We start from the raw sequence: 26,347 nt of genomic DNA, 5'->3' as shown, positions 1-26,347 counted from the left end.
TTGGAAGAGGCAGAAATGTTTCTCCCAGCCCAACAAGGAAACCTTGGGCTTCCTTTGCTTTCGGCCAGCCTCCTTCTGCCATTTGTCAGCCTGGCCCAGAACCCTTGAAGCCTTGATGTCTCTCCCACCCATTTTGGTTGGAAGAGGGATTTTAACCATTTGAATGCGGATAAGGATCTTCATGATTTAAAGAGGATTTGAAATTCGGCAGCTCCTGCTTACATTATTGAATTAGAACACAGGGGGATTTCCTACTTAGCTGTAGTAACTTCACCAATGAAACACAGAGAGCCCCAGGAAATGGTATAATTTGGATTCATACCACCATTTTCCCAGTGTTTTCGCAGCTCCTATGCCAAAAATTTTGGTAGACAAGCAAAATATAGTTCAATTCACTCTGTTAGGTTGGGGGTTTTATTACCAATACCAAAAGGACGAAATTAATTTGTATTTTCTTCCCTTTGCCAGTCTCTAAAATGTTACATAATATTACCAAAAATGTTCCTCTGTTGGAACACATTTGAATTTAGTTCTTTCGTTTAGAAGATCCTCTCCAAACCTCACGTAATGGTGCAATTTAGGGGGAGGCGACGGCCTAGTGGTATTATCGCTAGACTATTAATCCAGAAACTTAGCTAATGTTCTGGGGACCCGGGTTCGAATCCCACCATGGCAGATGGTGAAATTTGAATAAAATAAAATAAAAATATCCACAATTAAGAATCTACTGATGACCATGAAACCATTGTCGATTGTCAGAAAAATCCATCTGGTTCACTAATGTCCTTTAGGGAAGGTAATCTGCCGTCCTTACCTGGTCTGACCTACATGTGACTCCAGAGCCACAGCAATGTGGTTGACTCTCAGCTGCCTGCCCTCTGAACAAGAGCAACAAGGGATGGGCAATAAATGTTGGCCAGCCAGCAACTCCCATGACTGAATTAAAAAAACTTTTTTTCCCAGATTTCTATTTTTAAATTCACTATTCATATATTTAAAGTAAGTTACTTTTACTCGCACTAACAACAAATACACTACATACCACATTTATGATGTTATACATTCCGGGCAGGATTTTTCCATGACTTTCATGGTGATTTCTATGCACAGCTGGAGAATTGGGGGATTGGGGAAGAGTTGTCCTACTCACAACAGAAAAGTCGACACGGCCACAAAATTGGACCTACTTTAGTCCATAACTGGCTGCTGCCGTTGGCCCTCTTCATCTTCAAGCTCGCCACCACAGCATGGGGAAGATTCAACCCTGTTTACTCCCATCTGAGCTGCACAGTTTCCTCCATTCCCAGGTCATGCTGGCATTCTTCATCCGTCCCCATCCCAACCTTTTCCAGCTTCTGCCCTTATCCCTGCCATTGCCATCCATTCCCTTCTCGTAGCGTTATGTTGCAACTGTACACAACTCTGGTGCGGCCGCACTTGGAGTACTGTGTGCAGTTCTGGTCCCCACATTACAGGAAGGATGTGGAGGCTTTGGAGAGGGTGCAGAGGAGGTTTACCAGGATGTTGCCTGGTATGGAGGGGAAATCCTATGAGGAGAGGCTGAGGGATTTGGGATTGTTTTCGCTGGAAAGGCGGCGGCTAAGAGGGGATCTTATTGAAACATATAAGATGATTAGAGGTTTAGATAGGGTGGATAGTGATAGCCTTTTTCCTCTGATGGAGAAATCCAGCACGAGGGGGCATGGCTTTAAATTGAGGGGGGGTAGTTATAGAACCGATGTCAGGGGTAGGTTCTTTACCCAGAGGGTGGTGAGGGATTGGAATGCCCTGCCAGCATCAGTTGTAAATGCGCCTAGTTTGGGGGCGTTTAAGAGATCCGTAGATAGGTTCATGGACGAAAAGAAATTGGTTTAGGTTGGAGGGTCACAGTTTTTTTTTAACTGGTCGGTGCAACATCGTGGGCCGAAGGGCCTGTTCTGCGCTGTAATGTTCTATGTTCTATGTTCTATGTTTATTGCCAACCTTGCACTGTTGACTGGTTGAGTGTGATTAATTTCTCAATAATCTCAGCTGGCCTATTGTTCGTTCAGAAGGAGAAACCAGGGTATCAAAATCCTCCCTAACAGCACTGTGGACGGCAGCAGTTCAAGAAAGCAACTCACCACTATCTTCTCAAGGGCAATTAGGGATGGGCAATAAAAATTCTGGCCTGGCCAGCAACGCCCACATCCCGTGAAAGAATAAAAATAACAGACGTAGTGTGTACTTAGACACCTTGTAGTGACCGGTTTCAAAGTGGCAGTGGTAAAGTACTTGGTAAAGGTTGTACAACTGCCTTTTCATTGGGATCCAGCCAACAACATATGGGCAGTAAGAGCAGGAAAAAATGTGTATAGTGGCCCTTACCTTAGTTCACTTAATATAACGATAAACTACATTGTGTCACAGAATGCCAAGGAATGCACATATGCGGAGATGGAAAATGTGAGCTCATGAGCAACAAATGCGATGGTTGGTTTCATTGCAAAGATAAAAGTGATGAGGAAAACTGTGGTAAGTAAAAGAGAAAATACTGGCAAACAGCTTTGCTTGCGTTAGATGGAGTTGCAGTTTAAACAAACAGAAGAGTGGATTCCTGAAGAACCCTAATTGCAATCAAAGTAACAAAAAAAATTCCAAACTAACCATTAGATTCTGTTGCACAATTATTTACAAAATTAATCGATTGACTACACCAATTGACTAAGACAAGTCACTTTTGTTTCTTTGTAGGAGATTCTGCTTTATAGGTGTAACATCATCAGTAATTATTCAAATTTGTGTTTATTAATTTACTGTGAAGACCAAAACAAAAGTCATTCTTTCCTCCAGATGTTTAAAACAACGCTTGCCAAATGTATTGGTGCCAGCATGTACCAACATTGTCAAGATTTGGTTTCAACCAGTGACTGTAATTGCACACATTTACAGCATAAGGATTAAAACATAAATATATAAGAACAAAGAACAATACAGCACAGGAACAGGCCCTTCGGCCCTCCAAGCCCGCGCCGCTCCCCGGTCCAGGATTGAATCCTGAATCCAGGATCCCCGCCCAATTTTCCAGCCTATCTACATCCTACTATCCTATCCACCGAGCTGTCCCTCACAGCTACGATGCTTTGTTCATCACAACCTAAATATATTTCATATATTTATGAACAGAATTGAATTATATGTGCCAATGTATTTAAGACATTTATCATTAAATCTGAAAGTTAAGTGAAAACTATGGTTACTATGGATGCTGACAAATCCTGTTTTGTATCATACTTCAGCTGTTTTGAGATGCTCCCCAAGAGTCATCATTTGCAGATGCAGTTCTGTTATTTTTTTTGGTTCCTCCAGTAGTGCTTTGGGCTGAATTGTGGAAGAAACTATTGAATAGTAACTGGGAAAAGCAGCCAGAAATGGTGGGTAGCATCTTGAATCAGGGAGAGAAAGGTTATACCGATCCATGGCTTTCAGGTTTTTACTGCCTTTCAGCTTTGGATGATAAACATAGGTATGGGATTTAAGCTTCCTGTATTGTGCCGGGGTGGCCCCATAATGCATGACAGCCAAGTTCTTCTGGCCACATGTGAATGTGTGGAGAACTCGTGAGCTTTAACTTCTTAGTAACTGTCCAGGCAGAAGCGGGGGAGCATCATTTGTTGGTTTACAATAGGGATCATGGTAGGACGTTGCTTTAGCAATTATAATGTACATATGACCAAGTATTATTTTTAAATTAATCCAGCTGTTCCCCAATAGCTGACAGCTGAATGCTAAAGAAGAAACGGAATGGAAAAAGAGCTTATGATGGCAGCAGGAGATTTCGGGATTCCTGGCTGCATTTACATTGTGTAGGTTTGGGGGGACATCCAGTTGCAGCTTTTGCAATAATAAGGGGATATCTGGGCACCGTCTTTGCAATACAGAGAGAGGGGTGAGACTGCCTGGTGAATGTGAAGAGGGAGCATTTTCTTTCAGTTCATGTGCATTCAGATCGCAATGAAAAGAAAATATGTGAAAGCATTTCACATGGCAGGTTTTGTGGCGCAGTCGATAGCATCGCTGCCTCCGAGTTAGAAGTTCTGGGTTCAGGTCCCCAGATTTGACTTGACGGCCATGACATGTGCATTCATAATGTAGTCAAACAACTTGTTTGTCAAGTTGCTTGGTGTGGAGTGGTGCCCTCTGGTGACAGGTTAGCCACCAGTTCCTGGAAAAAACTGGCCACGGAAACAGGTGTAAGCATGTGCTTTGTCCACCTTATGCATCGCAAATGCAGAAAGAGAATCAAGAGGAATACATCACGTGGCACTGAGCTGACCTCTTCAGCTCTTATTATTGAGGTGAGCAGGAGCTGGGTTGAGTTGGGGGGGTAGAGAAATATGGAATGAATGACAGGAAATGGTTAAAGAAACTATAAGGCTCCGGATCAGGCTGAGTTAAGAAATTTGGACAGGTTAGTAGCAGACGGCGAAGAAGAAATTCAACGTTAAAATTTTGAGTTGTCTACCTATATGAAGCTGGTCGTTTTTTCCATGTTCTGTAAATTGACATTTATGTATTACTTAAAAATATCAAATCTGAAAAAATGTAAAACCGTATAAAGGTTGGGATGAATTTTCAACCTGACAATGAATGGGTTAGTCATAGAGTCATATAGTGCTGAACAGGCTCTTTGGCCCATCGAGTCTGCACCGACTATGACTACCATTAAAGGTATGCTAATCCCATTTTCCTGCACTTATTCCATATCCTTGAATATTATGATACTTCAAATGCCCATTCAAATATTTTTTAAAAGTTGTAAGGTTTCCGGTTTCCACTACCTTCCCTAGTGTATGCCAGATTCCCACCACCTTCACATCCCCTCTGAATCTCCTGCCCCTCACCCTCAAATTATGTCCCCTCAGGATTGATCCCTTAGCAAGGGGAACAGCTGCTCCCTACTCACACTGTCCATACCCCTCACAATCTTATCCACCTCAATCATGTTCCCCCTCAACCATCTTTGCTCTAAAGAAAACAATCCAAGCCTATCTCCTTATAGTTTTATAGGATTGGGATGAAAAGAGATGTAATTTTTTAAAAAAAGCTCCAACCCACTCCTTTCTGGGTTTAACGGTGGTAAGACTATGCCAGAGAGCCAAGACACCCTAGGAGGAGTGTTGCCTATTTCAATAATTTATTGAGGCTAGCAGTCTCAGATTTAACCTGCTTATATAGGTTTTACCCTGCTAGTCAGGGTTCCCAGATCTTGGGAAACCTGGCATAAGGGAGACAAGGACAACAAGGTGCAAGATGGGGGGGGACGCCAAGTTTGGCGGTGAACCTGCTGTCAAAATAATTCTATGCTTCCACTCTCTCTCCTCAGAATCCTGTTTTTTCCCTGACAAATATTCATTTGAATGTTCCCTTAAAATGCTATGGTCTCTGCTCCTGGTGACAAATTAATCCATGCCCCAACAATCCTCTGAGTAAAGAAATTTCTCCTGATATCTCTTATCACTCCGTGACAATTTTCACTGATGCCCCATATCATTGTATGAAAATTCTTTCATAATTTTAAAACTGCTATTACTAGTTCAGTGGAAATAATCTCAGTATATTTTATCACTCCTTATAGTTTCCCAGCCCTTGCATTATTCTAGTGAATCCATGTTTTCTGTGGCATTGGTGCATTTTTAAAAATAAGACACCTAAACCTCTGCATACCACTGGAACAGTGGCTGAACAACTGTCTTGACAAGTGCATTACTTCTCCCTGTCATCTGCATGGGACTGCTCGAATCTATGACCTCTAGATCAGCTTCCGACCACATATCTGTTCCATCACCAAGACTGCCTACTTCCACTTCTCTAGCATCACCTGATTGCACTCCTGCCTCAGCTTATAGAATCACAGGATCCCTACAGTGCAGAAGGAGGCCATTCAGCCCATCGAGTCTGCAACGACCCTAATCCCACCCAGGCACTATTCCCCTAACCTCACATATTTGCCCTGCTAATCCCCTGACACTAGGGGCAATTGAGCATGGCCAATCAACCTAATACACACATCCTTGGACTGTGGAAAGAAACTGGAGCGCCCAGAGGAAAACCACGCAGACACGGGGAGAATGTGCCAACTAGACACAGACAATGACCCGAGACCGGAATTGAACCCGGGTACCTGGCACTGTGAGGCAGCATGCTAGCCACTGTGCCACTGTACTGCCCTAAATCTGCTGCTGAAACCTTCAACCATGCCTTACTATCTATTGAGTATTCTAATGCACTTCTGGTTGGCCTCTCATCTTCTATCTTCCCATAAACGTGAGGTAATCCAACATCCCCCTGCCATATAAAATTTATTTAAAATTTAAAGTTTATTTATTAGTCACAAGTAAGGCTTACATTCACATTGCAATGAAGTTACTGGGAAAATCCCCTAGTCGCCACATTCCGGCACCTGAGGGAGAATTTAGCATGGCCAATTCACCTAACCTGCACATCTTTGGACTGTGGGGGGGAACCGGAGCACCCGGAGGAAACCCACGCAGACATGGGGAGAATGTGCAAACTCCACACAGTGACTCAAACTGGGAATTGAATCCGGGTCCCTGGCGCTATGAGGCAGCAGTGCTAGCCACTGTGCACTCACACCAAGTTCTGTTCATTATCACCTGTGTGCTTGTTTGCACACAGGTGGCTCATGTTCACCATGAACATGAACATGAACATTGGCTCATGTTCAAACACCATCAATATTTTAAAATAGCTGAGAAAAGAGACATGTTAAAGTTTTTCATCTTGCACTCACCATCAGCACGGTTCACAAGAATGCTGGTGCAAGGGTAAAACAACAATTCTTGCAAAGTATCCTGATGAGTGAAAGATGAAAAGGTTCGACATGTCTTTTTTTTCAAGCAATACTCAAATTCTGTAGGACCAAATGACTATTTTAAAATTCTTATCCTTGTTTATGAATCTGTCCTTGGTCTCACCCTGCCTCAGTCTGTGACCTCCTGCTGCCCTAGAATCCTCCATTCTCTGCATTCAACTGATTCTGTCCACTTGAGCATCTCTGATTTTTATTGTCACACCATGTGCAGCATGTTTTCAGTGCCTAGACACTTAATTCTGTAATTCCTTCCCTAAACTTCTCCTCCTCTCCATCTCCCTCTTCTCCATTGTGATGTTCATTAAGACCTACCTCTATGGCTAAACCTTTGACTATCTGTCCCGATGGATCCTTATGTGGCTCAGTTTCATATTTTGTTGGTTAATGTCCTGTGAAGCATCATGGGATGTTTTACTACATTAAAGATGCTATATGAATACAAGGTGTTGTTATCTAACTCTGAGACTTGTGTATTTATAAGTGTGTAAGCATATCCATACACTTGAACGCATTTCGTTGTGACCATTTCTCATTTTTTCTCCCAAAATGTTTTACCCAACACTATCCAAATAAATTGCATCTTCCACCTTTCTGTGAAGTCTACTAACCTGTCTGTGACTTCCAGAAGTCATTTGCATCTCTCTTGTCATTTTCCTAGCCCCTAATTTGGAATCATTCACAAATTTCAAGACTGTTTTCTCCAAGTTCAATGTATGAATGAATAGCCAGAAAAAAACTGCATTAACTCTTGGGAAATAGCATTTTTGATTATTTCCCATTCTGAATGCGGAGATGCCAGCGTTGGACTGGGGTGGGCACAGTCAGAAGTCTCACAACACCAGGTTAAAGTCCAACAGGTTTATTTGGTATCACGAACTTTCGGAGCGCTGTTCCTTCATCAGGCTCGTGATACCAAATAGACCGGTTGGACTTTAACCTGGTGTTGTGAGACTTCTTACTGTGCCCATTCTGAATGGCTGAGATTTACCTTAATTCTGTCCTATTTACCAATTTTCCACCAGTGCTGCCAAATTTCCTCATTGCGTGGTCCTAAATTCCCTTGTTGTATTCCTTCTGAAATTCTAAGTATATTTTTTCTCTTTATTAAGAAACTCGATTTGGTTCATTTAATTCTGGTTTGAAATAAAGAAATCACACCTGTTCACATGGCTGGCAGGATAGCACAATATCTGGAAAAAGAGTTATAATTAAACTGTCTTCATTTGTGTATCATAGGATTTAGTTGTAAAAAATCTAAGGGCCAGATTTTACGTGTCTCCGCCGGGCGTGTTTTTGGCGGGGAGGGATAATGTAAAAATAGGGCAGGTGCCAACCCCACCATCTTCCCACTCATCCCCATAACACAGTAGTGGGCGGGTGCAGAAATCAGCAACCCTCCTGTCATATTTAAATAAATAATCAAGGGTCAAATGAGCTTGTTTAGGAGCCATTTGACCTAGATAATATGCTGTCCCTGTAAAATTTGGTTGATATGGGCAGTTGAATGGCAGTGGGCAAGCCATTTGTAAAACAGAAAGGGAGGGAAGGAAGAGGATGTACTACTATCTTTGTAGCGGGGGTGCTCTTTGTGTAGCAGGGCTAGCCCACCCTAAGATAGTACTCCATTTTCTTCCTAATGCCACCTCACTAAAACCCATTACCCCTATTACACCCCCTTCATTAAATTGACTGAATCCTCCTTGCACTATACCCTATAATTGCCTTGCTTCAGGATCCGTTGGATCTTTTTCTTGGAACTTGTTGCAGTCCCCGCAGTGCCCACTAGGTGGTTTTGATGTTGTCGGGACTGCCAGAGTTGCCAGCCAATCCAAACTCCCCCCCACTCCCCACCCCCCACCCCCCCGCCCCAGATATATGCAGCCTAAGTTTTGTAACAAAATAAAACATTCACCCAATCCTCATTTAACTCTTTTTCATCTATCCTTATCTGACCCATTTCTAGTGTGCACATCAGACCAGTTTAAGTGCCATAACAATATGTGTAAGCCCATGGTCTGGGTCTGTGATGGAGTTGATGACTGTGAAGATATGAGTGATGAATCCAACTGTGGTAAGAAACTTGCTTTTTGATTATGGAAAATCTGTAGCATGAAATTGGTGGTAGACAGCTTTGCCCAAATTATCTCAAATATTTTCTTTGGAAGTTATTTACTCAAGTATGAATATAGTAATTTATGCAATGCAGTCTGCTGATAGCTTGTGTAAGCTTCAGCTCAAGGGAAATGAGGAGAACTTTGGGCAGTTAGTAAACGTATTAACTGCATTGCTCATGGGCCATGAGGAGCATGAGTGTTTCCCTTCATTTTCCCAAGCTTACCTTCTCCCCCTGGATTGTACCTCCCAGCACAATTCTAAGATTGGGAATCAAGTCCACCCTTTTCACTCTTCATGTGCAAGCCTAAATCATAGAATCATAGAATCCCGACAGTGCAGAAAGAGGCCATTCAGTCCATCAAGTCTGTACTGATCCTCCAAAAGAGCATCTCACCCAGACTCTCACCTTTCCCCTATCCCTGTAACCCCGTGCATTTGCCAAGGGTAATCCACCTAATTTACCCATCTTTTGACACTAAGGGACAATTTAGCACGGCAAATCCGCCTAACCTGCACATCTTTGGATGAATATTAATAGTCTATTGAAGATTACATTGTGTGTGTGGGGGGAGGGGGGGGGGTTGCAATTCTCAACTTTACCCATTTATCTCCAAACAGGTGTCCATATGATTTTCCAGCATGAATTATTAGGTAACAATGAGGGGCAGCACCAGTGACTGACTCTTTTTCAATCTCCCTTGCTTGGGAAAGCTCTAATTGCAGTCAATTTTTCCAAGCAAGGCAGAGATTGTACTGGGAGGTTCCACTTTTGTTTGTTTCAATACCTCACAAGTGGATATTTGTCCACAAAATTCAGCATCTGACCAGTGACCCACTGGGACATCAGCGAGACCAATATGTGGAAGGAGCGGGGGGGGGGGGGGGGGGGGGGCCAAGGGTGGAAGTAACTCATTTCTAGTTCAATTTTTTTGTAAGCCAATATGACAGTGAAGCACATCACTTCACTAACTTGGACTGAATTTTGCAAAACCAAGTGATCAATATTTGTCTATGAGAATGGATTCAAACTGAGATATTATCCTTGAAACTCAATGCAATAATCATGCAAAGCACATCTGTTGCAAAATCTTCAGCTTAATTCAGAGTATCTCATGGGAAATGATTACATCCTTTCTGCCCCATTTTCAGATTGCCCTTCTGGGTACTTTGGCTGCCAGAAAAGTATTTGTTTGTCCATTAATACCATATGTAATGGAATTACTGACTGCTCTGATGGCAGTGATGAAATCAACTGCGATAAAACAGGTAGGTGCAATCTGCTTTGTCCCCCGAATTTTACTTTCAGTACATGTACTGGCATTTAATTTTCAAACATTGTCCTTTTAAAAACACTTGTTGGTAAAAATTATATCGGCACTGTACATAACAGAGGACCATCAATAGCAAAGCTCCTTTCTTAAAAACCAAAATGTTGTGTTCATATATAAAATATTATAAATTGGAGAAACACTCACTTGCTTTTTATTTTGTCCGTGGAAAAGGTTTATTTATGATCCAAAATGGAAGACTGTAGTGTGGATAATGCTACATAAATCTTAGCCTGTCAGCTGTGGCTCAGAGGGAGCAGTCCAGGCAGGTTCCAGTCCTATGAGCATAAAACTCAAGGCTGTATGGCTACACTATCAGGTGTCATCTTTTGAATAAATGTTAAATCAAAGCCCTCCCAGTTGGGTATAGAAGATCCCTATTCGAAGAAGAGCAAGGGAATTTACCTCCACTGTCCTGGTCAATATTTATCCCTCAATCAACATCACAAAAACAGATGATTTGATCATTATTACATTCTTGTTTATGGGAGCTTGCTGTACACAAATTGACTGCCATGTTTCCTACAAGAGTGATCACACTTCACGTTGGCTGTAAAACACCATGCGATGTCCAGCGGTCGTGCAAAGTGCTATATAAATGTAAGCCTTTTTCTTATTAAAAGAAATGGTAATATCAGATGACCCCACAATGTATTCCCAGATATTCCTTTGCCCATTATTTTGTAGACACCTTAATCAATTTAAAAGGGCTATGACTGCTGCTAATAAAGCAGTCAAAGGAATGTGAACCCATTAACCATTTATCAGCTAACAGTTCCAACAAAGGTGGTTTTATTTATTGGTAGTGAATTTGTTAGTTTGAATTTCACTATTACCGTTCATTATCTTCAAACCATCGTGTTATAAATCCTGGTTCCTCTGCCTTTATATTTGTTAGACATCAAATGCACTTCCATCACCTACATGTGTGCCGATGGAAAATGCATTGCCAAACCCAATGCAGAATGTGACGGTGTGGTTGATTGTTCAGATCAAAGTGATGAAAACCATTGTGGTAAGTAGAAGAGAAGGGGCAAGCAACTTTTGACCTGATAGTATTTTTTGTTTGGTGATTATAGATAATAGAGAGGAAGGAGCACAATGATTACAGGGTTATTTGAAGCCAGGAATTATTTTATGTTTGCATTAAAAATAAGCTCTGTATTGTAATAATTACATTAACAGTTTCACATAGTATGCTGAATATTAATCAGGTAAAAAAATCATTTCTCAATCCTTCTACTTGGCATAGTTAGACCTTCAACAGCATTTCGACAGCAAGGAAATCATCCCTTTTCACAACATTCTCCCTCATCGATTTCTAACACTAAAGAAGCAAGATGACTCTATATATTATTTTTCATTACTGTTGTTGCTGTTCCTCTGATCTGTTAATTGTTCACTTCTGTATTAGTAAGACACCATGGGCTCTAAGTGGGCTGCCTGATTTTTGTGGGCAGGGATTGTGATTCGAGACCTTCCCTTACTCTTCCTATCAAGCTGGGCAGGTTATTGTCTACCTATCTTGTTTGATCGATAGTTACTTTGGGCTGAGCAGTTCATATGTTGCTCGGTTGTTCTTCATGCTACCTGTGGCCTCTGTGGCACTGCAGGGACCCAGTAGTATTGTTTTTCGATCATGTGTTCCAGGCAGCCTGCACTTCTTAAAGGCTCTCTGTCTGTCAAAGGGAGGCAGCACATACGACATCATGGCTGTTGGAAAATAATTTGGAAACATTGGAAGGATGTTGCAGCAGGCAAGGGAGAGAGCTCACTGGTTTATTAACACCATACTGAATGCTCTGGTCACCAGGAGGGAGACACTATTTCCCTGGGTGCGAAAGAAGTCATCAAGAACCAGCCTGGAGAGGAACAGGAAACATATTTTAAGGGAAATGAATACCCATTGTCTGATGTCACAGATATGACAATGGGGAATTTTATAGCGAGTAATTCACCTCCTAACTCATCAAAGCTTGTCTCCCATCTACAAGGCACAAGTAAGAGTGTGATGGAATACTCTCCACTTGTCTGGATATGTACAGCTAAGATAAAACTCAGGATGCTCGAAACCAGAGAGACCAAGCAACCTGCTTGATTGGCACACCATTCACCACCTTAAACATTCAGTGCCTCCACCATAAATACACAGTGGCAAGCAGTGTGTACCGTCTGCAAGATGCACTGTAGCAATTCACCAAGGATCCTTAGATAACACCTTCCAAACCCATGACCTCTACCACCTAGAAGGACAAGGGCAGCAGACACATGGGAACACCACCACCTGCAAGTTCCTCTCCAAGCCGCACAACAACCTGACTTGGGAACTTATCAGTCTTCCTTCACTGTCGCTGGATAAAATCCTGGAACTCCCCTCTTGAAAGCATAGTGTGTATACAGACACCATCGAGACAGCAATGGTCCAAGAAGGCAACTCACCATCACCTTCTCAAGGACAATTAGGATGGGCAATAAATACTTGCCTAGCCAGCAATGCCCACATCCCTTGAAAAAATAAATTTTTTAAAAGAGCAAAGGCTGGTGGGGTCAGAGATAACTTGCTCTTGGGAACCAATTAATCCCTTGAGATAGTTGATTGGTTTATAGAACATAGAAAGCCACAGCACAAACAGGCCCTTCGGCCCACAAGTTGCGCCGATCACATCCCCACCTCTAGGCCTATCTATAGCCCTCAATCCCATTAAATCCCATGTACTCATCCAGAAGTCTCTTAAAAGACCCCAACGAGTTTGCCTCCACCACCACCGACGTCAGCCGATTCCACTCACCCACCACCCTCTGAGTGAAAAACTTACCCCTGACATCTCCTCTGTACCTACCCCCCAGCACCTTAAACCTGTGTCCTCTCGTAGCAACCATTTCAGCCCTTGGAAATAGCCTCTGAGAGTCTACCCTATCCAGACCTCTCAACATCTTGTAAACCTCTATCAGGTCACCTCTCATCCTTCGTCTCTCCAGGGAGAAGAGACCAAGCTCCCTCAACCTATCCTCATAAGGCATGCCCCCCCAATCCAGGCAACATCCTTGTAAATCTCCTCTGCACCCTTTCAATGGCTTCAACATCTTTCCTGTAATGAGGTGACCAGAACTGCGCGCAGTACTCCAAGTGGGGTCTAACCAGGGTCCTATAAAGCTGCAGCATTATCTCCCGACTCCTAAACTCAATCCCTCGATTAATGAAGGCCAGTACGCCGTACGCCTTCTTGACCGCATCCTCCACCTGCGAGGCCGATTTAAGAGTCCTATGGACCCGGACCCCAAGGTCCTTCTGATCCTCTACACTGCTAAGAATGGTACCCTTCATATTATACTGCTGCTTCATCCCATTGGATCTGCCAAAATGGATCACCACACACTTATCCGGGTTGAAGTCCATCTGCCACTTCTCCGCCCAGTCTTGCATTCTATCTATGTCTCGCTGCAACTTCTGACATCCCTCCAAACTATCCACAACACCACCTACCTTGGTGTCGTCAGCAAACTTACCAACCCATCCCTCCACTTCCTCATCCAGGTCATTTATGAAAATGACAAACAGCAAGGGTCCCAGAACAGATCCCTGGGGCACTCCACTGGTCACTGACCTCCATGCAGAGAAAGACCCCTCCACAGCCACTCTCTGCCTTCTGCAGGCAAGCCAGTTCTGGATCCACAAGGCAACAGCCCCTTGGATCCCATGCCCTCTCACTTTCTCAAGAAGTCTTGCATGGGGGACCTTATCGAATGCCTTGCTGAAGTCCATATAGACCACATCCACCGCTCTTCCTTCGTCAATGTGTTTGGTCACATTTTCAAAGAACTCAACCAGGCTCGTAAGGCACGACCTGCCCTTGACAAAGCCGTGCTGACTACTTTTGATCATACTAAACTTCTCTAGATGATCATAAATCCTGTCTCTCAGGATCCTCTCCATCAACTTACCAACCACTGAGGTTAGACTCACCGGTCGGTAATTTCCCGGGCTGTCCCTGTTCCCTTTCTTGAATATAGGGACCACATCTGCAATCCTCCAATCCTCCGGAACCTCTCCCGTCTCCATCGACGATGCAAAGATCATCGCCAAAGGCTCCGCAATCTCCTCCCTCGCCTCCCACAGTAACCTGGGGTACATCCCATCCGGTCCCGGCGACTTACCAACCTTGATGCCATTCAATAGTTCCAACACATCCTCTTTCTTTATGTCCACATGCTCGATCCTTTCTGTCCACCGCAAACCAGCAGTACAACCACCCAGATCCCTTTCCACCGTGAATACCGAGGTAAAGTATTCATTAAGCAGCTCCGCCATTTCTAACGGTTCCGCACAAACTTTTCCCCCTTCACCTTTTAAGGGTCCTATGCCTTCACATCTCATCCTTTTACTCTTGACATATTTGTAGAAAGCCTTGGGATTCTCCTTAATCTTACCCGCCAATGCCTTCTCATGACCCCTTCTCGCTCTCCTAATTTCTTTCTTAAGCTCCTTCCTACATCCCGTATACTCCTCTAAATCCTTAACACCTCCTAGCTCTCTGAACCTTCTGTACGCCTCTCTTTTCTTATTCACCAGGTTCATCACAACCTTCGTGCACCACGGTTCCCGTACCCTACCAACACCCCCCTGTCTCATCGGAACGTTGTCATGCAGAGCTCCAGACAATTGGGGTTATCATATACAATCAATATCTTTTTCCTTCATTACTGTGTGACTCAGCTGCAAAAAGGACTGAGATACAAGGAATGACTTGGCTGAGAAGGCCATATTTGGGTTTTCAGTCACCTTGTGAGTTTCGTTGTTACAGAATGCACAATGATCATTCTGTTTGCAGCTTCTATGTAGGCCAATCTGCATCTTGGAACAAAAGCAAGAATTTGCTATGTTTCTAAGATGTGCATTAGGAGAATAACTTTTTGACACTGACTCTAAGTTACCCTTGTTCAGAAAAGTTTCTGAAATTTATCTGGTGCAAGTATGTTATCCTCTGAAGAGGAGATGTAGCCTTTTTTGTCTCATTGCAGATTCCCCATCCAGATTATGCAGCTGCATGATTGAAAGGGAGAACTGGCAACCTGCTGCCAGCCAAAGTCACTTACCCAGCCACAGGGAGATGCACAAGAGTGGTACAATAGAGACAGACTGGCAGATTTTGCATCCTTCAGTGAGAAAATGTTCAGTTTTCCTGCTAAGCTTCCTCCATGGTGTGAGGCAGAGTGAGGAAATGCAGTGCACCCTCCAACTCATGGCACTGTAGAATGATAACCCATATTCATGGAACCATTTAATTTCCAAGGAAATATATTGACATGTAGAGGTATCAATTTTATGAATTTGTACTCCAGTACGGAGCTTTGTGTACATCAAGGACTGAACCAAAGTGATTGAGGAAACACGTGTGGAGAAAGCTAGGTGGGGGAGGCTATAATACAATCATGAGAATCCCAACACCAATAGTTACAGCTTAAAATGGGCAAGTGCCCATTGAAAATCATGCTCCACCTTTATAGGTAATCAACTTTGTGAACTTAAAAGATACAGGTCCACTTTAGCAGTATAATTATTACTTGTATGTCACGTGCTATAATAGCCTATCATTGTATAAGCATCAAACCATCTGACTTCTCCTGTGCAATGTGAAGGGAGATCCACTAAAGTATGTTCTTTGTGTGCATTCTAGATCACATATTCAGCACTTATATTAATTACATTTCTACCTACAGAACTGTGAACATTTAATTTTGACCATTGAAAGATTCAAGTAAATATTTTTATGCAGTTGTAAAATATACTTTTTATATTGTGGCATTTACAAAGAATTGGATTGAAATTATCTCAAGGGTTTTAACTGCATTCAGCACTCACAAGAGAGCTGTGATCTAGATCGGATTCCAGGTTACATGAATAAGGGAGAATCCAGCATTCAGTTCTCTTTTAGTTGAATCTGAGTGGATCCAGTACCAGCAATATGCTTTCCCATTCTACACTCAATTTCATTCTGATTGTGGCATTCCTGTAATATACAAAGGGTGCTTTAATTGCAGTGGGGCGATGCTTTCTAGTAGCTTATACAAGGAAATCACTGGATTTATTTTGACTGATCAATACCTTTATTCTCAAATGTGGTGCCATAGCAGATATTTGTAGATTACTGCTGTGGCTGCGCCTTTTTTTGATAAAATGTGTATATGATGCATAAGTCACATTATCTTGACTTTAGGCATTATAGAGATCATTCTTTTATGCACTAACGTTCTTCACTACAACTTGACACCTGTGTCTAATGATGCGATGTTTCAAATTATTCCAAGCTCCTTTTCAATAATATTGATGTAGTCCTTAATTCCAGGAAATAAATGCCTGTTAGATCCCTACATTTGTCATGAAGTTGTAATGAGTCAAGCCTGAACTGTACAAAATTCTGGTTCTGTTGAAGTTGTCAACTATTGCCAACAGCAGCTTAGCAAATCCCATAGCACGGCACCCATGACAGGTTGGAATTCCACACTGGTAACTCTGGATTAGCCAAACTTGTCTACGTTTGTCACATGACAATCCAACCAATCAGAGTGGAATTTGACCACACAAGAACACAAAATAATGGAGTGCTGGGCAAGCAATCATTTGACATTGAGATCGCCCTGTGCAAAGCTTGCAAATATTGTGTGCAGTTCTGGTCACCTCACTATAAGAAGGATGTGGAAGCGCTGGAAAGAGTGCAAAGGAGATTTACCAGGATGCTGCCTGGTTTGGAGGGTAGGTCTTATGAGGAAAGGTTGAGGGAGCTAGGGCTGTTCTCTCTAGAGCGGAGGAGGCTGAGGAGAGACTTACTATCGGTTTATAAAATGATGAAGGGGATAGATAGAGTGAACGTTCAAAGACTATTTCCTCAGGTGGATGGAGCTATTACAAGGGGGCATAACTATAGGGTTCGTGGTGGGAGATATAGGAAGGATATCCGAGGTAGGTTCTTTACTCAGAGAGTGGTTGGGGCGTGGAATGGACTGCCTGCAGTGATAGTGGAGTCAGACACTTCAGGAACATTTAAACGGTTATTGGATAGGCACATGGAGCACACCAGGGTGATAGGGAGTGGGATAGCTTGATCTTGGTTTCAGATAAAGCTCGGCACAACATCGTGGGCCGAAGGGCCTGTTCTGTGCTGTACTGTTCTATGTTCTATGTAATATGGCTAAACCTATGAGAAAGTTACAAGTGTTGTCAATTGGAGAAAAGGTGAATTGACACGGTGTGTGGAAAACCATGATGCAAAGTCGAAAGCAGACATTGCAAAGGAGTGGAGGTTCCAACCTTGAGCATGTTCTTATTATGAAACATAAGTCGAACATCTTGGAAGTCCAATAGCGGGCATTCTTTCCAGGCAAAGAAGAGGATGAGAATGGTCGACTGCTTTGATGACATGGACTGTAGCGTGCATGTCTGAAGACAACATGCGAAGCAGAAAAAGATCGCGGAGATTTTCCAGAGCTAACTTCTGACATTTTCCAATGTGGAGCTCTGGCCTTTTATAAGGCCAGACGCCATTGTAAGTTGCAAAGAAAAATTGAATAAAGAATTTTCCCCACATTTACTACTTTGTTTATTTTCATTTAACATTTGAATCTGTTGTTTTTGACATAGATCACATTTATTGGGTTACATTGAGATGCTTTCATGTGGGAATGGGGCTCCCTCGGCTATCACAAAGTTCCTCTTAACACAAATTTGTTGGGGGAATCCCATGGGACTCAACTCATCAGGATTTCACTGTAAGCTGTGATGCTGGGTTGACTGCGTGGAAATAAGCAGCTTTTTAGAATAATTTTATTTTGGTCAGACTGTGTGCAGTTCAGGCCGTCCAGCAGAAAACAAACAATTGTACGATAGAATCACAAAAATGCTTCCATCTGATCACGTTTATAGTTTTGGAACAGTTAATGTAACTTCATACAACAAAGAACTTCTCTTTTTACACAGACTGTGGAAACCGACCCTTCCTTAAAAGTCGAATCATCAATGGTGATGATACGGAGCTTGGTGAGTGGCCCTGGCAAGTCAGCCTCCACTTTGATTCCATAGGCCATACTTGTGCTGCAACGTTGATAAATAGTTGGTGGCTTCTAACTGTCTCACATTGCTTCCAGGATGTTTATCCCTACAAGTAAGTGACAATCTAGATACCGCCAGAAAAAGAAATAGTCTGCACCGCAGCTTAGAAAGTTATGTTTCGCTTGTTTAAAACTAAAAAGATTTTTAAATTTGTTTCTGAAATTTCTGTATAAAATTTACAACACCTCTTAATCAAAAGCACAGTTTTGTCAATTTTGCTGTAAGCTTGTATCCTTATTGTAAAATACATTTTTTTTAAAGAAAACTTTCACATGTTGCTGATCATGCCTATCAATTTGTTCAGCTCTGCCAGGCTCCATGACCCTGTTTCTCAGTTATCCTGTATCACTGAGTAAAGGGAGTGTGGCCGGATTGTCAAATGAGAGGAAAGAGGGCAGGGTCTCACATCTGCCACTTCTCACATGAGGACGCATCAAAAATGGTCCTGGCAAAGAATGGGGTGCTCCAGGAGCTTTACTGTGCCCTTTATAATTACGTTAGCATGTAATAATTAATAACAGCACCAAGGTCTTGGCATCATCTTTCACGGATTGGCCATATTCTTGTGAAATAGTGAAGGAAGTAGTGATTTGCAGCCATTCAGGTTTACCATACAAAGTATTTTCTTTTGGTTTAAGAGTGCTGGGGAGTTTCACTCGGTCTTTTACAAATGTTAAGACCTAACCACTACTCTTGAACATCATAAAGAGCAGGCGTATCAAACACAGCTGATATGATATGTGGGCAGTGCAGCGGTACAGTGGTTAGCACTGCTACTTCACAGCACCAGGGACCTGGGTTCAATTCAGCCTTGGGTGACTGTTTGGGTGGAGTTTGCACATTTTCTCCGTGTCTGCACGCATTTCCTCCCGGGTGCTTCGATTTCCTCCCACAGTCCAAAGATGTGCAAGTTATGTGGATTGGCCATGCTAAATTGCCCCTTAGTGTCCCAGTATGTGTGGGTTAGGGGGATTAGTGAGGTAAATACATGGGGTTACGGGCGTAGGATGCTCTGTCGAAGAGCTGGGGCAGACTCGATGGACCGAATGGTCTCCTTCTGCACTGTAAGGATTCTATGATGGGTCTAATCCAATAACCTGGCACATGACAGAGGGCAGAGGTCACCTTCAGAAAAAGTTATCAAACCAGAAATAGATGAAGATAAACTATAATGGCATTTACTCACAGTTAGCTTTTATTTCCTACATCTGTTGACCTCCGTTCTGAAGTACTTTGTCTAGAATGAGCTTTGGGGTACTCTGAAGTTTGGAAAGGTCCTCGATATAAAATTTTAAAAAGTTGTATTTTTGTCACCCAATTGCACTAGATTTGAATGCCTTTGCTGAATAGAAACCAACACCCTTATGTCAGAATATTGAACAGATATTTTGGACGTGTATCATATCAACACTTCCTTCATTTATTTAAAAAAAGTGGTATAGTTTGTTCTTTGGAGTCTTCAACATTGTGTTGTTTCTCACAATGAACATAATAAAAGAAGTTGTCAATTTTTGAACAACTCACTCATTAAGGGGATGTGGTGAAATCAGAGGAAATGTCTTAATTGGTTGCTTCAATGCACATCACAGCCACAGTGCTTTCTATTGAAGTTAATGATAAGCATTAGCCTCTATAGTTTATATAAGGGAAGTTTCAGAAAGATATTACAAATTATAAGTACAATGAAAATTCACCCCATACCCCACCACATGCCACCCAATTGTGTTTTTAAATTAAATCCAAGCATTGGGATGATATTTTCACAAACCTTACCCAAGAATTCTTTCCAGATCAGCCAATGCCCTAATAGATAGCAGGAAAAACTTATAGTGCTGTGTGCTTTGCCATGAAACTCCAGTAAAAATAAGCTTTAGCTCTGTCAGTCTTTCTGACTTCCATCACTGGACTGTGATCCATTGGGACTGAATTGTCATTCTACACCCATTTGTGTGATCTTTTTCCAGTTACTTAATAACTTCTGCCGAGTAAGTTATCTTCTGTTCTAATGCAAAAAAGTCTTTATATATACAGAAATGTAATTGTTTATTTCAAAAGAGGTGAAAATAACTTGATTTAGTTGGAAATGTAATGCAAGATGTGAACTGAACTGTGAACTGAAATAGATGCTATCAGGCACAGGATAACCACTGTAAACTGAGAAATTAAGAGGCTTTGCTGGAGAACTGAAGGAATGGTTAGAAAGGATTTTTAATGAGAGGTTTGAAAATAGGGAGTGATGTGGCAAAGTGGAGGGAAATGAATAGAGTTCAGACTGTAATGGTTCAGTGATCGGCCATCATTGGTGGAGCAAAGGGACCAAGATGTTCACGTTGAAAGAGTGATCTAAGGCAGGGATGATCACTAAAGTGAACTGCAGTGAAGACCATATACTGATCTGCAACTTTTAAAAATCACGCTGGTCCATGTCAAACCTATGAAGCTTGGAAATAATGGGAATAATAGGAGTGTGGGATTTACTGTGGATGAGAATGTGAACTATGTGTGACCTGTTAGATGAGTTAAAACATGTGGAAGACTGATGGACATTGGAGAAATAAAGCATTGATGTGAGGAAAGTGTGGTACGGTATTGGGCGTAGTTTGGTGGGTCTTCTTTAAGGTATCCATAGTCTTAGCTAGTTCAACAGTTAGTAAGTATTTATTAACCACTGGAAACTATATCTATATAGGTACAGTAAATATCTTCCTTTGGGTGAAGCATGGTTGGGAGGGCATCAACCTCCACTCCTACATCTATTCAATTCCTGACTAGCTCAAATTTCAGATCACTTTATTCACAAACCTCAGCCATTCTGGACAGCTGATCACTGAGAGAGACGTTAACCCTTTCAACGATTTTGTTACTTCTGAGTTTAAAAGAAGAGTCAAATGATTTTACAACTTCATCAAATTTTGCAAATAATTTGTTGATTCTTTGTCAAGCTCAAATAAAACAGTGTGTTAACTTGTTCAGCTTCTGTCATGTATCTAAGGAATCTCTTTCTCCAGAGTCTCCAATTTTATGATTTATCTGAATCTTGGATATGTCCAAATTGATCTGGAAGAGTGGACTTCTGGTTAAAATTTTTAAATTGCAGATTCAGTTTTATGAGGCTTCTGAAAATCCAAGATGGTACCACCATACGCTACTCTACAATGGTTTTTCCATGCTTACCAGCTTTAGCGGCCCATGTAGTAATGGTGTTTGCAGTCTTGATGTTTAAAGTTTTTCAACAATGGTTGTCTGGACTGACCAGTTTAGAGTTTTCCAGGCTTCAGTGCAATATTCTTGCATCTTGGAAGTATGAAATCCTGGCATTTCCTGGGGTTTTAAAGCTGCCTATTCAGTCACAATTAATTTTTAATTTATTATTATTTTTTCATTTGTTTGGAGCGCACACTGCCACCACATGTTCAAGCATTGGTTTGGAAATCAAGTTTCTCGGACTACAATTTAAACAAAAATTTCTGACCACTGTAATATTTAACTTTTTTGGGACTTGTGTTGTCTCAGAATTTTAAATCTTTAGCTCACCTCTGCTAGGTCTGCTGACTCTGCACACTTTGGATGTTAAAGGTGGACCTCAGTGAAGTTTCCTGCTGCAGTGAGAAGTACAATTTCTGCCTTCAGCTTCCAAGCCTTTCTTCCAAAGTTTTCTCTGATGATTTCCTTCTGCACCTTTGTTCCTCAAGCTTTTCTTAAGGTCAGAATGCTTCTTTGACTTTTTCTTTATCTATCTTCAGTTTTTCAGGATTTGAATTTTCTTCTGCAGTCTCTGTGAGATTTTGAGTTGTTCTATTTGCTGCCACCCTGTTGTAAGTTGTTGGGCCTAATGGGGTTAGTCTTATTGAGGTAGTCATAGCCTTCAACAGTAAATATTTATTAACTACTAGAAACTATATACGTAGGTACAGGAAAGTTCCAAGCTAGGATCAATCTCCATGTTCAGTGCAACACTATACTCTCCCCTAGATGGGGGTTATTCATGTGTTTTGATATATCACTGTGTGGGTGGTCCTGTACTCAGACCCACATTAACTTTTAAATGCTAGATTCCTGTACTGCAGAAGATTATAGACCAGATTTTCAATAACAGAAGGAAAGAAATTAGAAGAGGGAAAACAAGCAAGTAAAATTACTGAGGTGGATGTTTTGGCAAGAGGTTTGAGTGAAGCGGGGATTGAGTGAAGAAGAACCCCAATGCCACACACTCCTTGACGCAACTGAATATAGCAGTCACAGGAGATTGACAGGGGGTGGCCAGTCTCACTGATGGAAGGTGAAGAAGATGATTTCATTTTCACTGACGTTTCAGCAGGAGGAAAATTTGGCTCACTCAGGACTAAGATAAGGAATATTTTTTGTGCAGTTGTTGAAAAATGAGTGGACCATTAGCGAAGCTAATCCAATAAATTTCGTCTAATGATGACCTTTAGTTTTAACATTTGGTTTCAATGCTAATGGGACTAACTTATGTTATTAACTTATGTATTTTTTAAGAGGATGAGATTTAAAGCCAATAAGTCCTTTAAGTCCCAAAATATCATGGTAACGATTTATGCTTGAATAGTCTCAGATTAACCCATTTAATTTCTAAATGTTACATAGAATTAAACTGATATATTTCCATTTTATAATTTCATTCAGCCCAATCAATCTATGTTGGCATTTATCCTTCATATGAACAGTAGCCATGCTTCCCTTTGCCCAGCCAGTTCTCCTACTCACTGCTCTAATTCTTTTACATTTAGTCTTATAAATGCCCCCTTGTTCTAGGCCCTTCAAATACACAACAAGATCAAATTTTTAACTACCATATATAATTGTGCAAAAATCACATTTTTGAAAAAGCTTTTAGGCAAAAAATTAAGGGATTAACTTTTACACGGGTAATGTTTTTGAGAGGCTTACTTTGCTATGACTTGGGTTGGTGCATGTTGACTTTGCAGTTTGTTCTAATATCATTTCCATCAATTCAATGAGAAATTAAACTTGTACTAAAATTCCCGAATATTTCAGTGGGCAAATTTGTCTCTTGTGATCTTGCACAGATGCAGAAAGGTCAGAAAAGTCCTGCTAAAAATCCTGGCCTCTGCTGTGTTATGCTGAATGTAGAGTGGGGGAGTAAGCTGAGCCAGAGCGGAGTATTCTTGGAAAGTCAGGGCCGACCTTTACATGAGATTAACTATTACTCGAGTAGAAATCTTTTGTGCCCCTCAGGGATACTGACAGGAGGATGTGGAGAGGATGTCTCCTTTTGTCAGAGTATTTAGAAGTAGGGGTCAATTTTTTTAAAATAAGGGGTCAAGATAGAGATGAAGAATTTTTTTTCTCTCAGGGGGTTGCGAGTTTCTGGAACTCTCTTCCTCAAAAGGCAGCAGAAGCAGAGTCTTTGAATATTTTTAAGGCAGAGGTAGATTAACAAGGGGGTGAAAGGTTATTTGGGGGTAGGCAGGAATGTGGGGTTGAAGTTACAAGCAGATCAGCCATGATCTTGTTGAATGGCGGAGCATGCTCAAGGGGTCTACTGCTCCTCACCTCCTAATTTGCATGTTCCACTGTTTGTATGTACATATGTATATAGTATTCTATTCCATTTCTTCATAATTTTAAATGACTCTATCAATTCAATGCATACAAACCTATCGCCCCAATTGCTCAAGTCTATCTGTATCAGTATTTCCTCGTGCCAATCAGCATCTTGATATATTTGAACAGTGCCCTCTGGGTTGTCTGAACATGTTTCCTACTGTGTGGAGCCCTGAACTGCAATATGACCTTACTGGCTTCATATAGATTCACATGTGTCTGAACACTTTTGCCATGAAACTCAGCATTCCATTTGTTTTTTTTCTGATGACCATCTTCATTTGAAGAGTAGTTTTTAATATCTTGTGATCCAGAACCCCCAAGTCCTTCTGCTATTGTACATCAACCAGTCTTCCCTCTCTCAAAGTTTAATTACTGTTTTTTTAAATTCAAAATATACCATACACTCACTGATGCTAAACTTAATTTGCCTTTTTTTTTACCTACTCCAGCACCTCATCACATTTACTTTTCTCACTTGTAGTACTGTGATAACCCCCACAAGGTCCACGGAGAATCACTGATTGATCTCCCTGTGGAGCTCATTGAGTATGAGTTCCCCTGGTAACAGACAGCAGCCTGCCCAGCTGGAATTATTGCCTGAGCCTCTTGTTAGGCAGGCCCAGTCGAACTCTAGTACCAGGCAGGGACTAATGTGTATACAACACGGTAGCGCTTATACTTTGCATTCTGTAATAAACTATGTTCCTTTCCAGCCTGGCTTCCTGAGTCACTACAAATACAATCCCACTAATATAATAATCCCCTTTTAAAAACAAGTCTCTAACTGTATTGACTTTTTCTCAACTTGTTTTATGTACATCAGTCTTCTCCGCACATAATCTCTCCTTAAACAATATTTCCACTCTTCCTTCATGTTATGTGTCAACTTAATTCCTGTTCTCTTCTACTGTTATGTACTCACAATATTTCTTAACTTTAGGCTTCATCCTGAGTACTGCTGAAATCAAAATGAATGCTGAAAATCTTATGTAAAACCAAAAATGCACATTAGTCACCACAGCAGAAAGTATTTTTATGAAACCTTTCCTGGACCTGGACAAGTCTGAAGAATAGTGGTGCTCTATATATTAAGATGCTTTCCTCTTTTCAAAAGTCTTTTAACTTGCTGTGTAACTCCAGTATTTTCTGAACTTTCCCACGCTCCATCCCTCAGAGTTCATTATCGGAATACTGTTGCTGAGGAATCTGAATATTCTGAAACAGGCCTTTACCTGCCAGGGCTGATGTTAGTAGTAGCTAACTGATTTGGCAATAAGCCTACTGAAATGCCACACCAAAGTATCCTCCTTTCTGCTAGTGTTCATCAATGGATGACAACCACCACCTAGTGGTTAATAAATCAGTTAAAGTAAATGGCTACAACCAATGACTTTACATTACGGGCAAAGAACATGACAGAACAATTAATTTGCCATCATTAATGTATTAATTACATTAATGATTCATTAATTAAATTGAACTAGTTGATGTATTAATTAAGTTTTCTGTTTCATTCACTCAAAAATACCCTTTATGATTTAATCACCCTAAATCCAGCAATCTTCAGAATACATTCTCATGTGTAGAGTATATCTAGGAGATGGTCCCTGATTTGTGGAAAGCACAGAATAATGTCCCTTTCATTTCTTACTTAAAGTGAAACTTTCCCCTGAGCTTCTTACTGAAAAGCTATGGCTGCAGACTATTGAGTTTAAAACCTAAAATGACCCTACTATTTTCAATTAAAAATAAGTTAACATTAAAAGGAATTTCTCAGGCTTAAATCTCAAAGTAACCCCTCTCCAACTTCCTCCAGTTAGAAACAGGAATTTAGAAACAATAGCTTTTATCATTCCAGATCAGTAATCATAGAGCTAGCAGAGCCCACATGAAAACAATCCTTTCATAACAGAATGTTATTGGCAATGCAAGTTGTATTGTTCCTGTGATCTGTGGTACAGTGCATTGTGTTGATAACTCAAGGCTCATTAGCACTTCTTGCAACTGCCTCCTTAAACATCTCTACCCTGTCTTTCCACCTTTATCTCTAACAAGAGTGAGAAGCTCATCGACTTCTTAATCATTAAGATCAAACTATTGTCCATCAAGCAAAATTTCCCTCAGTTTCCTGCCTCCTCTAACCCTTAATGATCTATCACTTCAGGTCTCTTCCCCTATGCCCATTCTAAGTTCCTCATATCTATGGACTTTCCTCCTATTTTCTCCATCTCGTACCCATTAAACTCTTGAACACCCACCTTCTATTCCTGACCCTCATGGTAACTAAACAGTTGACAGTGTGCTCTTCTCAAACATTGCCTTCTTTTCTGAGAT

At 41.4% G+C, this 26,347-nt stretch overlaps 1 protein-coding gene across 1 annotated transcript in view; it reads left to right on the top strand.

The window, feature by feature from the left end:
* LOC144506081 (suppressor of tumorigenicity 14 protein homolog) overlaps positions 1 to 26,347 on the top strand; it is a 116,514-nt gene that overhangs the window by 75,922 nt on the left and 14,245 nt on the right. Inside the window, exons 10-14 of the mRNA XM_078231897.1 lie at positions 2,410 to 2,514; positions 8,838 to 8,945; positions 10,139 to 10,255; positions 11,216 to 11,332; positions 18,290 to 18,473. Of these exons, the coding sequence (XP_078088023.1) occupies positions 2,410 to 2,514; positions 8,838 to 8,945; positions 10,139 to 10,255; positions 11,216 to 11,332; positions 18,290 to 18,473 (631 nt within the window). The remainder of the gene's footprint in view (positions 1 to 2,409; positions 2,515 to 8,837; positions 8,946 to 10,138; positions 10,256 to 11,215; positions 11,333 to 18,289; positions 18,474 to 26,347) is intronic.

The sequence above is a fragment of the Mustelus asterias genome, chromosome 17 (assembly GCF_964213995.1).
Source record: "Mustelus asterias chromosome 17, sMusAst1.hap1.1, whole genome shotgun sequence".
NCBI classification, from domain to species: Eukaryota; Metazoa; Chordata; class Chondrichthyes; order Carcharhiniformes; family Triakidae; genus Mustelus; species Mustelus asterias.
This window is presented reverse-complemented; position numbering and strand designations above follow the sequence as displayed.